General features: G+C 42.1%; 3 protein-coding genes across 3 annotated transcripts in view; 1 reads left to right on the plus strand and 2 right to left on the minus strand.

Moving 5' to 3' along the window:
* LOC135226174 (von Willebrand factor A domain-containing protein 5A-like) overlaps positions 1–9,059 on the plus strand; it is a 67,458-nt gene extending 58,399 nt beyond the window's left edge. The window contains exon 12 of the mRNA XM_064265617.1: positions 8,871–9,059. Within this exon, the coding sequence (XP_064121687.1) occupies positions 8,871–9,059 (189 nt within the window). The remainder of the gene's footprint in view (positions 1–8,870) is intronic.
* The window catches only part of LOC135226400 (von Willebrand factor A domain-containing protein 5A-like), a 442,225-nt gene that overhangs the window by 151,192 nt on the left and 273,905 nt on the right, over positions 1–17,128 (minus strand). The window lies entirely within an intron of this gene.
* Positions 11,465–12,085, minus strand: LOC135226175 (uncharacterized). Its single transcript, XM_064265618.1, has one exon. The coding sequence runs from the start codon at positions 12,083–12,085 to the stop codon at positions 11,465–11,467; it is 621 nt and encodes a 206-aa protein (XP_064121688.1).

Raw genomic sequence — 17,128 nt, forward strand, 5'->3', positions numbered from 1 at the left:
TCTTTTATAGATAATTTTATTTACCAAGCAAGGATATCTACGATATCTCTTGTAGCAAGTTCTTGTTATCTTTCGGCTCAAGGCGCATGCATCACACCACCAAGGTACTAGAGGACGACGAGGCTTACCAGAAGTTCGAGGAATAGACAGCATGGCACACCAGCAATAATAACTGATTATTAAATACTCATAAGCGGATGTTGTTTTTCTCTGAAAATCTTTTATATCTTGATCAACTTCAGTAGATTTTTTTAATAATCCCCAGTCAGCCTCCCCTACCTTCCATTTTGGTAAACATGGAGATGGAATATTTTTCATAAACTTTAAGTGAATGGGCCCAATGATTCAAACTGCCATGATCATTCTGGTCTACTACCCCACTGGTAATCTAACCTCAAAGACGAAGAGCAAATAGTGAGTCAATGGCTGAATCAGTATTATGAAAAACATCATGTCTTGTAGGGGAAACCTCATTCATTAAAGTGATGTCATTCAAGTCAAGCAGCTGTTCTATTATTAAACCCCACCGGTCGCAGTTTGGCTCTCCCAGAGGGTGCTTGGCATTAAAATCCCCCATCAGAATGAAGGGTTTAGGAAGCTGGTCTATCAGTGTCTGTAGGTCGTTTAATTCTAGATGGCGGGGATTACCCTGAGCATCCTGCAATCTACTTTCTAATGATGGATCAAGGTAGAGAGAGCAAATTGTGATCCATTTATAAATTAAAAATTTGGACTGCACAAGCCTGCAACACAGTGTTCAATTGAACAACCCTGTGATTAACAGACTTGCGGACTATGATGCCTGTGCCTCCCTGAGCACGTACACCTATCAGGGGTGAAGACCTGTGAAATGAATAATTAAAACCCACATTGGGTGTGTGCTCTCCCAGCTTTGTCTCTTGTAGACACATCGCAGATAAATCATGTTCCCTAAACAGAACCCGAACTTGCTCTCTATTTGGGTATCACGTCCACTGATGTGCCACTGCATGAGAGCCATTATTTAGAGGAGGGGATCTTAAAATTCTCTACTAATTTAGGAATCTGTGTCCTGGTGAGAGATATCTTATCAGCTTTACCAGTACTACTTGATCTAGATCTAGGTGTTACAGATCTTTTTGACGAAGGGCCTTCACTTGCCCTTTCAGTTTTGCTTTTGTTTTTTCTTTGATATCTGAATGACCGTGAATGAGGCGAAGAGGGAGAAAGGGACCTCTTCTGACGAATAAGGAGGGCCTCCATCTCCCGACCGTCATCTCCACGGTGCACTGTAATGTCAGGATCAGGTGAGGGCTCAATGTCTGGCAATGTCCCTAATACAGAGAAGTCGTCATCATACTGAGATCTGGCTTGAACCCTAGAATCAACAGGGTCCCCTGGCTTAACCAGTCTCTCTGCAACATGGGAAACCCCACCAGGGGGGGCATGGGAAGCCCCACCAGAGGAGCCACGCGAGGCCCCACCAGGGGAGGCATGGGAGGCCCCACCAGGGGAGGCATGGGAGGCCCCACCAGGGGAGGCATGGGAGGCCCCACCAGGGGAGGCATGGGAGGCCCCACCAGGGGAGGCACGGGAAGCCCCAACAGGGGGGGCACGGGTGCCCCACTAGAGGGGGTGGGAAAAAAAAACCCCACCAGCGGGGCACCGGGGAGCCCCACCAGAAGGGGCACTAGAAGCAGCAGTATTCAACTGTTGTGCCTTCAAGGCATCCGAATAGGATTTCCTGCCCAACAGCTTTTTGGCCTGTCCAACACTGATATGTTCAGCAATAGATTTTAGTAATGCCTCTTGTTCTTTTTTGAATTCACTACATTTCTTATCACGGGCTCGATGTTCACCCTTGCAGTTTATGCAAATTACCGGTCCAGAACATTCGTCGTGCTCAGGCTGGCCACACGATTCACAGAGTTTATTTCTGTACAACATTAGAGGAGTGTCCAAAACCAAAACATTTAAAGCACTGGAGCACTCTCGGTCTATAAGGACGAACTTTCATGATTTCACAGTCAAGAATAATTTCAGATGGCAGGAAAGAATTTATAAAAGTTAAATAAGCATTGATGAGCGGGGCACTTTAAAAACCTTCCAAACCAAGTCTGGACACATTTCCAAAATTTCCTCCTCATCCATTTTCATGTAGTTATCTTCATTGAAGATAACACCCTTCGCGTAACTAAATTATAATGAGGTTTTACCTCTTTTACCATACCCTCAGGATCAAGCTTCAAATTCAAGAGCATTATCGATTGAACATCTGTCTTGGTATGGACTAAAAAAACTATTACGCCCAAAGCGAGTTACTTCTGGGCTCCCAACGTGCCGATCTTCTGGCTTACCAACCTTTTCACCTTGAAGAGGTTGCCTCTCTCACCATGTGTGGTGATAATTAACCACTTAGCTGGGTCTGGTGATCTGGATATTTTACTTATTCTACTAGCATCTTTATTTCATTTGGTGGTTTATAAATGTCAAGATACCTAGGGACCTCTTCTGTCTCCACAAGTCCAACACTCATAGAATCCGACCTAAATTCTCTAAACGCTCTGTGAGCTTCTGATTCATTGTTGAAAATTATCCAGAATTCAAAATAACCAAAATTTTTGCCAAGTTTATTCCTTAATTCTTTGATGGTTCCAAATTTACAAAAATTCCTTAAATATTGTGTCATAATTCCAGTCCAAAGGGACTGGTTTCACATGCAGAATGTTTGTAAACAAGGAGCTCATTTGATAAAAAGGCTCCAAAGTTACGATGGAGGAATTACCAGGTTTTTCCTTGTCCTTATCCTTGCCTAAGGTCGTCAACGAAGGTCTAATTGATGTCGCCATAAGACGAAGGATTTATGATTCGTCCAGGTAGCCCAACCCCCCACCCACCATGGAGCCACATTTAGAGGACAGTGTTATCCCATACAGGGCTGCCCTAGGGGTACCACCCAGATATACACCCCACCCTCAGTGCTTAAGGCGTCATGATGTCCGTCGAGATCAGACCCAGCACTAAGAGCAGGGTTTGACATATAAACTTTCTTTCCCCTCCGCTCGACCACGTTAGGTACTCGAGTTCTACGGGTGAGGTGGCATGCCAACCATCCTCACCCTCCACCAAATCCAATGAATAAGTCCAAATCATGTCCAAAATCAATCCAAAAGTCATCAACATAAAATCTGTACCTTTTAGGGGGAGGAAGCAGAAGGATGAAAAGTTTTAGTGAAAGGAAAAAGAGCTGACTTATTTAGTTGGATCAACAGCTGGGCACCAAGGCCCAGCGAGAAAGTAGTTCCCCCCACCAGGCATACAGGGCCCAGCTGCTGAACCTAAGCCCCCCACCCCCCATCACTGCTGGTAAGAAACCGAAAGAAGGCTGGTAAGAGGTTCCAGCCATATAAAAAACTCCAGCAACAGCAGCAATTTGTGCAGGCGGTCCCGGTTACCCAACAAGGACAACCTGCTGGTTCAAAGCAGAATCACCTATCCTCCTGTTGCCCCCTCAATCTCAGCCATCCACCTCCTACGCCATCTCGCCGGCCGTCAACCCTGCATATGAGGCTCAAGGCTACAATCAGCCGAGAGGGGGGAGGGCGAGAGGTTACTTTCGTCAGCGTGGCGCAGGAAGGGGTACAAGGAGCAGGCAGTTCAGAGGAGGGCGTGGTGGCCAACCCGCCCATCAACAATGAGGCTCCCAGGTAGGAGGGAGGCTGTTCCTCTTCCGCCACAGGTGGGGGTTCAGCAATTGGGCACAGAGCATAGTGTCCAAAGGATTGGGCTGGAGTTGGATCAAAGATCCTCCTCCAATCAAATCATTCCACCAGATACCGTCAAAGGAATTGACAGATTACGCGGAAGAACTCCTTCAGAAAGGAGCTATTGCGAGAGTCAAGCATCTAAAATTTCAAGGTCGCTTATTCAGCGTCGTGCCAAAGAAAGGATCAACAAAAAAAAAAGGGTTTAATCCTTAGAACTTGTCAAAGCTAAACTCTTTCCATTCGTTGCGACAAGTTCAAGATGCTTACCCTCTCGCAAGTAAGGACCTTACTTCCGCGTGGAGCCGTCACATGCTCCATCGATCTTACAGACGCATACTATCATATCCCTATAGCCAGGCACTTCCGCCCATTCCTAGGATTCAGGCTAGGAAATCAAACATTCTCATTCAAAGTGATGCCCTTCGGTCTGAATGTAGCCCCCAGGGTATTCACGAAAATAGCAGAAGTGGTTGTTCAACAATTGAGAGCTCAGGGAATTATGGTAGCAGCATACCTCGACGATTGGTGATCTGGGCACCAACAGTCGAGGAATGTCTCAAAGCCACCAAAAAGGTAGTTCACTTTCTGGAACATCTGGGGTTCCAGTATAAACAAAACGAAATCCAGACTTACTCCGGAATCTCGTTTTCAGTGGCTAGGAATCCAATGGGATTTGTCTTCCCACAATCTGTCAATTCCAGTGGCCAAACGGAAGGAAATAGCAAAATCTGTCAGGCAATTTCTCAAATGCAACGCAAAACGTCAAGAAGAAACCAGGAGAGAATCCTAGGGTCTCTTCAGTTTGCTTCGGTAACAGATATCCTTCTGAAAGCAAAGTTGAAAGATATAAATCGAATTTGGCGGTCAAGAGCAAACTCCAAATATCGAGACAAGTTGTCAGTAATCCCACAGATCCTCCGCAACCAACTACGGCCTTGGTCAAAAGTAAAGAACTTAGCCAAGAAAGTACCCCTTCAATATCCCCTCCCAGTGTTAACCATTCACACGGATGCATCCCTGTCCGGGTGGGGGGGATACTCTCAGTTCAAACAGGTTCAGGGGACTTGGTCAGTTCAATTTCGCCAGCTCCACATAAACGTGTTGGAAGCAATGGCAGTATTTTCTTACTCTGAAGAGACTGCTTCCGAAGAAGTCTCATCTAAGGCTAGTTTTGGACAGTGCAGTGGTAGTTCATGCATCAACAGAGGAGGGTCCAAATCCAAGCATGTGAATCATGTCATGATAGCCATCTTTGCATTAGCAAACAAGCACAAATGGCATCTGTCTGCCACTCACCTGGCAGGAGTAAGGAATGTGATAGCAGACGCCTGTCCCGGTCAGTTCCTCTGGAATCAGAGTGGCTCTGGGACGACGGGTCATTCCAGTGGGTAAGCCGGAGAGTCCCAGGTCTCCAAGTGGATCTCTTCGCCTCACAAGCGAACCACAAGCTTCCTTGCTATGTGGCCCCCAACCTGGACCCTCTGGCTTATGCCACGGACGCCCTGTCGTTGGATTGGAATCAGTGGAGGAGAATTTATATTTTTCCTCCAGTGAATCTTCTCTTGAAAAGTCCTAAGCAAACTAAGGTCTTTCAAAGGGATAGCAGCTCTGATTGCACCGGACTGGCCCAAGAGCAACTGGTATCCTCTTCTTCTGGAATTGGGTCTCCGACCTCAACGGATCCCAATCCCAAGCTATCACAATCAGTACAAATGAGGACTGTGTTCGCTTCCTCAGGAATTCTCCAGACCCTACTTTATGGACTTCATGAAGTTTGCGGCTAATAAAGATGCTGATATTGATCCACAGAATATTCTCTTCCTAGAATCAGATAAGAGAGAGTCAACCCATTAGACAATATGACTCAGCTGTTAAAAAATTAGCATCTTTCTTGAGAGAATCGAACACTACAACCATGACAGTTAATTTGGTTATATCCTTTTTCAGATCCTTGTTTGAAAAGGTTTAGCAGCTAGCACGATTACCACTCATAAATCGGCTTTGAAGAAAATCTTTCAAGTAGGTTTTCAGATAGATCTGACTGAATCTTATTTCAACATCTATCTCTAAAGCCTGTGCTAGACTTAGACCTTCTCAGAGGCCTACTACAGTTTCATGGTTCTTGAATGACGTCCTCAAACTAGCTTCAGATACTGACAACTCATCCTGTACATTCATAATGCTCCTGAGGAAGACATTATTCTTATTAAGCAAGCCTAAGCCTCCAGGAGCCAGAATTTCAGAACTGTCGGCTCTATCCAGGGATGCGGGTCATGTGGAATTCCTCCCATCAGGAGAAGTTCTACTTGCTCCGGATCGTAAGCTTTTTAAGCCAAAAATGAGGATCCTCTTGCAAGGTGGGCTCCTTGGAAGGTTATCCCACTTCCACAGGATCCTTCTCTCTGCCCAGTATTAACTCTTAGAGCCTTTCTATCTCGTACTTCTTCAAGATCCTCAGGTGCTCTCTTCATGAGAGAAAAAAGGTGGTACTTTGTCAGTAAAAGGTATTAGACAACAAATCCTTTACTTCATTAAACAAGCCAACCCTGAGTCATTCCCAAAAGCACATGATATCACGGGAGTAGCCACCTCAATTAATTATTTTCAACATATGAACTTTGAGGATCTTAAAAAGTATACTGGATGGAGATCCCGACAGTCTTTAAACGGCATTATTTAAAGTCCTTCCTTAGAATCTTTAAAGTTTTCAGCAGTAGCAGCGGGAAACATTGTTTCTCCTGATACTGTTTAGTAGTTGTAGTATAGATCCAGGTCTCACCTTTCTACCTACATCATCCAACATGCCTCACCCTACCGCCAGGCTACTCGAATATCATAGCCTTAGCCGTTGAATCATATAGTGGATTGTCCCTTATTTTTTTGCTAGGGACATCCACACTTGTACTAATAATGTACTTCAGTGTACCTACCCTTATTTTTTATGCTAGGGTAGGACACAATGTGTTTGTTATTATATTCACCATTTTGTATTTAATGATGAACTTCAGTGTACCTACCCTTATTTTTATGCTAGGGTAGGACACAATGTGTTTGTATATATTTTGCAATACCTGTATTAATGATGGACTTCAGTGTACCTACCCTTATTTTAGGCTTAGGGTAGGACACAATGAGTTTGTATATTTTGTAAATTTGTTAAGTAAATCCCTTTTTCTTGTATTACATGCATCACTGTAATTTACTGTAATTACCATTTAAGTACTTTAAGATTACTAACGCTCTATTGTTTTACTGTTTAGTATAAGTTAGTTTAAGTGCTTAGTTTGTATGCTGTAATTGATTTACTTATATTATATCCATCATTTTACACTGTTTTTTCATTGTTCCTTTTTTCCCATCTTGTCTGTTTCTCTGGTACTCTTTCATAGGCCGACACGAGCTGAGCCCAGAAAAGGGATTTTGACGGAGGAAAAATCTATTTCTGGGTGATTGGCTCGTGTCGCCCTATGAAACCCCCCACCCCCCCTTTATGGTTTGTTCCCCACCCTTGCAGGACAAGATGTTTTAGTTGTTTTTAGATAAGGATGTCCGCTAGGGGCGCTGCTGTCCGTGGCGTCCTCTAGTAGTAGTAGTAGAGGCTGCATCGCCCGTTGGTATCGGCTCTCTCTTGGGGGGATTCTGATTGGAAGTTCTAATTGGTGATTGTCTCGTGGTAGTGTTCCACACTCGCCCCTATTATCATACCGACACTTCTTTTTAAGAGTGAGCGAGTCAGTTTTACTGACATTTTCTTAATTTTGTTTTTCTCTGGTAATTTTAGGTTAATTTTACCTAGAAAGAATGATATTAAGGATCTTTCATAGGGCGACACGAGCCAATCACCCAGAAATAGATTTTTCCTCCGTCAAAATCCCTTTTTACAACCACACACAAATTTTGTCAGCATTATCAATAACCTAAACCTGATAGTTTTAAATTTTTATAGAGTAAAAATGATCTAGCCGACGCCATGGCCATGATTACGAGCCAAGAGTCGAAAAACATTCATTACGTAAGCAAGGTAAACAAACACCTTTGACGAAATGTTGCCCCCCGCCCATCCACTAGACAGAAACTCCATTGGTTCTGAAACCCAAAGACTTTATGAATGGCGGAACAATACATAGATGTGGGTGGGGTATCTGTGCTAGCGTAGTAATACTACTATAGCAGTAGTGCCGCAGCAGTATAGCAGTAATATACATGAATTAAACGTTTAGGCCAACTGCTGGGATCCTTGAGGATCATTTAGCACTTCTTACAACTACTCGAGAAATTAGTTTTTATAGCCAGAAATTAAATTTTCTAATCCAACAATGCCCATGGTAGCCTTCAGTGTTATCCTGAATTATAACGAGGCGAAAGTGGGTGGAGCCTCGTGGTTATCATTCTGACGATAATTATTGGTGAAGGTTTAAAGCCAATATACGGTACCGGCTATTTTTTTTCAGTAAATAGGTAGATAGCCAATAAATATAAATTGCTTGACAATGGATATAGCAGCTATCAAATCAAGCTTGTCTACTATGTTTTTGAAAATTACCAACTATTCCCTACATCTTGTCAATCTGATTGTGACCCATAAAGTAGACTGTAATTTCTTAGGAAACCTATTTTGGGAGTTAGACTGATAATCGAAGTGTTTTTGTATTTATTAACATATTTTGTTGGTTTGTTCATTATGACAATTATCAGTGGAGAGGTTCCAGAGTTCATAAAGGTGTACTGCTTTGCTTGTATTTAAATTTGTATGTCATTGTTGCCAGAGGTATAGCCTTCGTTACGTATAGCCAATCATCCATCGAGAAAGAGGGAAGAAATGCTGTCATAAGTTACGTAACGAGTGCGTTCGAAACCTTTTCTCTGAGTAAGTTGGCCCGTCTTCAAAATAAGTCACTTTTACATTGTAAGTACCAAATTTATTCAACCTACGTAATGCAGAATACAGTCAAAATTTATGTGTAGATATAATATGTATTCTGAATAAGCGTTATATTTATGAAATGCATAGATAAAAAGTTATTGCGAAAAAACCGTGTTACAGAGGCCCTGAATCTCATAGTAGTCTTCTTTGGATGATGAAACAAAACTCCGTTATGTTATTTGTAATTTATTTGTTCATAGGTGATGGGGTTAGTGAGATCGATGCTACAAGAATCTGCGCAGGATGTGAAGATCAGTTTTGAAGTGGATCCTCCTGGAGGAATTAAATTAATTCCCAAAAATCCTCCAATAATATTTGGTGGTCAACATCTCATTATGTATGTACGGGTGCCTACATCAACAGAGGTAATTGCTCTGTCTTATTACTAGATAATAGAAATTATGAATTTTATTAATCTTAAGTATTCATAAATGAATGCAATCCCTTGTCTTGCTGTGTTCACCAAATGAAACATTTCCTCTTAAACCAGTGAATAACATAAAAGGTTGCAAGGAGCATCTATCATGTCATAGTTTGTGTGTTCTCGAGTAATTTTGGATTATCCATGTACGTACTATAATATATTATAGTGGCAAATCTTAGAAGCCTCTTGGAAATACCAGGATCCCATTACCTTCAAACACTTCCAGAACTCCTGTAGATTGTTAGGTTTGGCACACTAACCTTCTTGTCACCTTCATCCTCACCTGCAAAGAATACACTATGCATAGCTGTCTGTAGGTTATCAAATATTAGAACCCTTTTAAGTATAAGATGGCTTTTAGGTCCTGGTTTGGATAAAGTTTGTCCTGTCAAGGGGAGGAGTATGCTGACAGTCCGAAGAATGCCCTTGAAATAAAAGGTGGAAGGCTTTGGAAGTTATTCTTGACAGCACGGTTCTTGTTTTAATGACAGGCTTCTGCTGTCTTGACAAACACTTTTTCCATCTGATTTTTAGTTATCAATACACTCAATACACTGACAATCCAAGCCTTGCTATTTGACGTCAAATAATTTCCAGTTATTTGTGAACACAAAGGTTTCACATTCAGCCCCAAGGCAGTTTTCAAATATCTCTGGAGTGTGATGTAATACTTGAAATTCTTGTGATATCTTTGGATGCTGAGGGCACTATAATTCCATTCTATAATTACCCTACACACAATGACTAGATATTATTAATGCCAGATGATAGAATAGAGGGTGCATGATCACTGGCATAAAAAGTACTCCTGACCACATTCAGTTTGCCTCATCCTACACTCTTGCATGCTTTATAGCTGAAGGGCCCACCCATTTTTTTTAAGCCATCCATGTGGTTTGTTTGCAGCTAATTAATTACTAAGTGGTCCCTCAATTATCTGGATTAATAGAGACAAGGGCCCATCAGATAATGCTGAAATCCGGATAACGGTGAGTAAAAAAATCTATTTGGTTGCAAGGGCAACTCCCTACCCTTCCTCACCTAAAATTGTCATTACTACATAGTGGTAAACACTAAATATGCTTATAAACAACCACCATCACACTTTAAACTGAAAATGTTATGCAAAAAGTAATTATCTACCTTATTTTCCCAAATCTGAAGAAAATAAACTCCATAAATGCACTGAAAAACAAGAAATGTAACCCCCTTTTCTCTTGTAATCAACACTTAGTTCAGTAGGCTATACATTTTTCATTTGCAGCTGCAAACACTGAATATGCTTTGTACTCTCTCACTTACCAGTGTGCACTGTCTTGCTTACGATGACTGGGCACTGCCATATACTTGGATCCAACCCTGCTCCATACTCTCAACAATTTCCAATATTTGTTTAAGGGTCAACATCTTCCTCATCCTCTTAGGGCGAGGTGGGACCATACACACTGTCAACAACGTGACACACAACTCAAGTATGACCTGCAATGCTGCATGTAGGGTGTTTCAAAATAGGGGTTCTAATTGACACCAACATATAAGTTTTTCTTTATTGGCTCGCCATATAAAACTTGTCAGACGGTGTATTATTACATTTGAACTGAAAGGAAGGATAATTCAAATCAGTACCTTGATGAAAGCATCGCAAAATGAATAATATGACTGCAGAAAGTTAGAATATGACATCAACATGATACAGTCACAATGAACAACTAAATCATACAATAATTCAAGTAGTTATGAGAAATAAACAAAGTGTCCTTACCCGGTACCTCCAGAACACACACTAACTCAATAAACAATCTCTTCAGAGAAGCCTCGTACAATTCTAGGGATTTACAACTTTAAACGTACAAAACACTAACGTAAACTTCAATCTACGCTTCCAAACGTTGAACCCTTCAAACTTGATAGGGAGAAGTTAACTTGCCGAGTGCACGAGGTGAACTGAGCGTGAAAGAGAGGTGGCAACGTTCGTTACAGCAATCCCATTGCACAGAAATATCGAAGAATACAAAACCGATACAAAATATCTATCAATTATTATTACATAAATGATTTAATACAGATCAACACAAATATGATGTTACCCATTTTATAATAGTAGGCAAATGAAATCTTTACTTCTGTTGATTCATAATTTTAAAGGTATGGAGTGCTATATTTCCTACACCCACCACTAATCAACTGGTTTGATTACTCATCACTGGGAAATATAAAGCACTGATAACTGAATTAAAACTAAAACTTTCCTTTAATTAGAATGCACGAACTCCTGATCAATAGAGTACTGTATAATGACTACTTTATAGATCACATATCACTTGAGTTATCGATCACGCTTTCACTGCACTCACTTTCCAGAAGACAGCATTACTTTGAAATAGGTCGCAAGTATTCTCCGGATTTGGTTTTGATTCTAGCCTTTCTCACTAGCCAGCTCTGAAACTTCACCACCTCCAGTACTTTGCCCAAAGACCAAGAACCTCGGGGAGTGTCTTTGTCCAACACCAGAACTACGTCATTGATGGCGAGATTGTGTCGTTTTGAGTTCCATCGCTGTCGCTCCTGCAACAAAGGAAGGTATTCTCTGCGCCAACGAATCCAAAACTGGTCAGCAAGATACTGCACCTGGCGCCATTTTTGCTTAACGTACAAGTCTTGCCATTGGAATACTCCTGGAGATGTAACTGATCCCTTCAATGTCAAGATGTGAGCTGGAGTAATGGGCTCTAGATCATGGGGATCCTCTGATGATCTAGTGAGGGGTCTGCTGTTTAAAATTGCTTCAACCTCGCACAGCAGTGTCCGAAGGTTGTCTTCATTGAGTACCTGATGTTGAAGGAGTGCGCCAAGAATGCTACGCACTGACCTTATCTGGCGCTCCCATATGCCCCCAAAGTGGGACGCATACGGAGGGTTAAAGATCCATGTGACACCCTTAGTAGATAACTCGGCCACAACTTGCTTATTAACTATCTTCTCGAACTCCATCCGTAGCTCGTGCTCTGCCCCAATGAAGTTACTACCATTGTTGGAACGAAGAATTTTGTCGGGATAAGAATCTATGCGATGCGTTCACGAATGTGTCTGTGTCCATCGCATCCATCACTTCCAAGTGAACAGCACGAGATGTAAGGCACATGAATTTAACGCTGTAGCGCTTGTGCTCGACACGTCCTCTCTTTATCACGAAGGGCCCAAAGCATTCGACGCCTGTACTTGTGAATGGAGGTTTACCAGGAGTGACCTGATCGGCTGGAAGTTCAGACATTTTCTGATTCATTGGTCGAGCTGACAAGCGTTTGCAGATAACGCACTTTGAAGTAATGCTCCTTACTAGGGCACCTTCTCCAATGATCCAGTATTTTTGTCGTAATTTTGACAGAACAAAGTTTCGACCAGAATGTCCAGAATCTTCATGAATCTTTCTCACTAAAAGCTTGGATACGGTTGATGTCTTAGGTAGTATGATTTGATGCTTAGCATCAAATTCCATCTGGCTCTTATTCAATCTGCACCCTACTCGTAGTAGCCCATCTTTGGCCAAGAAGGGGTTCAGTCTTGCAGATTTACTGGTGAGAGGCAAATTTCTGGTATTGGCAGGAGTTGACAGTGTGTCTCCGATTTTCTTCAATTCTAATGCGAAGCTTTCTGCTTGAACGGCTTTGAAGATTGTCGTTTTGCTGTTTTCGAGCTCTGCAACAATTCTAGTGGCAATCCCTTTTGTTTTGCTCGTACATTGTATGGGAACCTTCGAAGCCAAGCAACTTTGCGAACAAGCAGTTCCAGAGACGAGAACCTTTCCAGAATGGACATTTCTGCTGCTTCAGTAGTAGTAACTAGGCAGAAAGCTTCTGCCTTTACTTCGGGGTCACTACCCAACTGTGCGTTCTTCAAGTATTCTGGCATCAGGGGCCAATGACATTCCTCACAACGCAGAAATGCTGGACCACTTAGCCAGATAGGACTATCTAGCAGTTCTTGGATTGTAGTTCCTCTGGAAGCTAGATCAGCCGGGTTTTGTTTTGTATCCACATATTGCCAACATTTGATCTGAAAGCATACGAATAATGGATACGCGATTTGCGACGAATGTGTGATAACGTGCTCAATCGTTCGAGATGTACTTCAGAACTGAGGTAGAATCTGTCCAATAGATAGAAGGAAGAAGTGGGATATCAATTTCCTTCCTGAGCATCCGATCAATCTTGACGGCAACAGCGGCCGCTGTTAATTCGAGTCTTGGTGCTGTCATCTGTTTCAAAGGCGAGACACGAGCTTTGCCAAAGACTATCGTACTGTGCACTTCATTTGTTTCATTGGTAAGTCTCAGATAGGATACGGTGCCATATCCATCCATGTTGGCATCTGAGAAGTGATGAAGCTGGTATGTTTTTACTGCGCCAAAATTTACAGGAGAGAAGGCTCTTGGAACATGAAGTTTAGCTAATTCTGGTAACTCCTTCAGCCACTGCATCCAGAATGAACATTCTAATTCTTCCATGGGTTGATCCCAGTCAAGACCTCTCTTGCACAACCGCTGAATAAGTTGTTTAGCTCGGAGGATGAATGGTGCTGCGTATCTTATCGGGTCGTAAGTTCCTGCTACCATCGACAGAACTCCTCTTCGAGTCGTAGGAACTTCCAGACTCAGCTTTGGACGATACCCAAGTGTGTCGGTTTCTAGTGACCAATCAACGCCGAGCACTCATTCAGAAGGCAGATGGCGCTTTATGGTCAACTCCTTTACGAGCGGAGCTCTATCTTCTTCAGGTATATTCTCCAAGACAGCAGGATTGGCAGATATCCACTTGGTCAGTCAAAAGCCTCCAAGAGCAGCAAGTTGGATGAGATTAAGTGCCATCTCACCACCTATTTCTGAAGTCTCCACAGACTTGAGCAAATCATCCATGTAGCAATGCCTTTTCAGAGAATTTCTTGTTGCTTTGCTGAATTTATCTTGACGGTCATCAGCAGTTCTATGGGGTACAAAATTTACCAAGCTTGGAGAAAAAGTCGCTCCAAATGGATGGGTAGCCATTCAGCACTCTAATGGCTCCCTCATCAAGTTACCATCAGGCCACCAGAGAAATCTTAAGACATCCCTGTCAGATGCAGGAATGTGAACCTGACAAAACATTTCTTCTATATCAGCCATGATAGGCACATGGAATCTCAGCAAGACTCAGACGAGGCTACTTGTGAGATCTGGACCTTGTAGCAAGACATCATTCAGAGTGGTGCCTAAGAAACGACCTGAGCAATCGAAAACCACCCTAATCTTGTCTGGCTTCATAGGATGGTAAACGCCATGATGCGATAAATACCATACCCCTCCATCATTTCTCCTAAGTTTATCCGGTGGTACTATTTCGGTGTATCCTTAGCTGAAAATGGCTTCTACAAATGTTGTATAGTCTGCCCTAAATTTTTCATTCTTCAGAAGTTTGCACATTAGCGAATTAAGCCTACTCTCTGCCTGCGGGATATCGTCCTGAAATGGTAAGCCGATGGAGTAATGTCCGTTTAAGTAGGTAATGGATTCATTCGCCTTTTCCAAAAAGAACTTATCTTCATATGAATACTCTAGCTTGCTATCCATTTTGCACTCAGCAAAGTCATGATTGAAGTGTTCCTTCAAGCATTCGTTTATAGGCCTACTCGTTGCCATTGTCAAGTGAATTGATGCCTCAGTGGGCAAGTGTCTTCTCCAAGGGGTTCTAGAGGTCCATAGACTACCCAACTGCCAAACCGAGTCATTGCCGTATTTGGTCCGTGATTCTCACTGGACACGATCTCAGTGCACCCATGGGCAGCAGGATTGTCTCCCCCAATTAGAAGTTCTACCCAATTAGAAGTTTTACTCTCTTTCTACTTTGGGTGCATCTTCAAGACTAACGTGATGAAGGTAGGGCCATCTCTTGAGGTCAGCAGATATAGCCATGTCGTTAGACGTAGCTGGTATGTCGTCTACTACTACTGTCACCTGTAGACTGAGAAGTCCTTTGCCTTTTAAACCTTGAACTTGTAAGCCAAATACTATTTCAGGATATCTTTAAGATCATTGCCAGCAAGTGTTTTCTTATTGTGCTTCTTTCCTAAGCACGAGGTCACAATTCCTAGGTCCTGAAGTAGGCGCTTGGTGATATAAGAAGTGGTTGAACAATAATCGAGACAAACATAGGAAGCTGTACACCTCCGATTTCCCTTGCATGCAATAATGAGTGGCAACAAAGGAAGGGCGACCTTACTGTCATGATCCTGTGTGAAGCAGGACACAGCTGAATTTCCATTTTCTACAGGCTTGGATTCTATACCAGCCTCATTGGTGGCTTCTTCCTTTGTGGATGGGGTCCTCGTTAGGTCTTCTTCCTTAGCAGGAGGAGCCGCTTTATCCCCTGACGGTGCTGAACTCCTACTCTTCGCTGTGACCTCTTTGTTATCTTGATGCATCAGGGTACAATTGTTTAGAGCCTTACTGATTGCACAACTTATCTTGCTCTTGCAAATGGGTGCCATGTGCCCCTTGACCAAACATCTGTAACATCTACCCTTACTAAGAAGGAAGTCTTGCTTTGATTTATGGTCTTTCTTGGTTAAACTAAAACATTTCTTGAAGCTATTTTCGGTCTGCCAGACAGGCTGCGTGAAACAAAGAATGCTTCCTGTTCTACTGTCTGCACAACTTCCGGCCTCTAAAACTACTTCTGCTATCCTATTCATTTCGTTTCTAAGCACTTCAGCTTCTTCTTCTAATTTGCTTCTGTTTAATTCCTGTTCTTGTTGCCTTTTAATTCTTTCTTGTTCCATTTGGATTTTCAATGATTCTTCTTGGAGCTTCATCCGCTTAATTTCGTTGTTGATTTTTTATTGTTTCATCTTAATTTCGGCAGCTTTTTCTTCTATATCTCTTTCAATAACAGCTTTGTCATATTCTAATTTCCGAGCAGCGGCGCTTGACGTGGTAGATACGCCGCCATCGGAGCTATTTCCAGTGTTTGAAGCGCTGTCCTCATATTCGAGCATTTCTTGAGCCTTGGGGGACATCTTGGTCACATTACTGGCTATGCCGAACAATGGCGCTGCCAGCGTGTCTGGGTTGAAGTCAGTGTCCATTTTCATCTGTTTTACCCCAAACAGCATGGAACGGTTCAAATTTTATGTATGGTGTGTTTCAAAATAGGGGTTCTAATTGACACCAACATATAAGTTTTTCTATATGTATTGGCTTTCCATATAAAACTTGTCAGATGGTGTATTATTACATTTGAACTGAAAGGAAGGATAATTCGAATCAGTACCTTGATGAAAGCATCGCAAAATGAATAATATGACTGCAGAAAGTTAGAATATGACTTCAACATGATACAGTCACAATGAACAACTAAATCATACAAGAATTGAAGTAGTTATGTGAAAATAAACAAAGCGTCCTTACCCGGTACCTCCAGAACACACACTAACTCAATAAACAATCTCTTCAGAGAACCCTCGTACACTGGCATCCAAAATATGAATAAATTCTAGGGATTTACAACTTTAAACGTGCAAAACACTAACGTAAACTTCAGTCTACGCTTCCAAACGTTGAACCCTTCTTCAGACTTCATAGGGAGAAGTTAACTAGCCGAGTGCACGAGGTGAACTGAGCGCGAAAGAGAGGTGGCAACGTTCGTTACAGCAACCCCATTGCACAGAAATATCGAAGAATACAAAACTGATACAAAATATCTATCAATTATTATTAAATAAATTATTTAATACAGATCAACACAAATATGATATTACCCATTTTATAATAGTAGGCAAATGAAGTCTTTACTTCTGTTGATTCATAATTTTAAAGGTATGGAACGCTATATTTCCTACACTGCAGTCACTGCTAAGAATGCCACACTCTCCATAATGGGCATATCAAAATACAGTCCACTCAAAAACAATTAAAAACTTTGACTGATCAAGCATTAAGAGTTTGAAGTTTTTGTTACCGAGTGCATTGATGCTTTCAGGGTGTAGCAAATTAGCACACAATAC

Source organism: Macrobrachium nipponense, chromosome 14 (assembly GCF_015104395.2).
Source record: "Macrobrachium nipponense isolate FS-2020 chromosome 14, ASM1510439v2, whole genome shotgun sequence".
Classification (NCBI taxonomy): domain Eukaryota; kingdom Metazoa; phylum Arthropoda; class Malacostraca; order Decapoda; family Palaemonidae; genus Macrobrachium; species Macrobrachium nipponense.

Excerpts from the sequence above, each read along its gene's own strand:
- LOC135226175 (XM_064265618.1), bottom strand. The coding sequence starts at position 12,085 with ATGGAGTTCGAGAAGATAGTTAATAAGCAAGTTGTGGCCGAGTTATCT.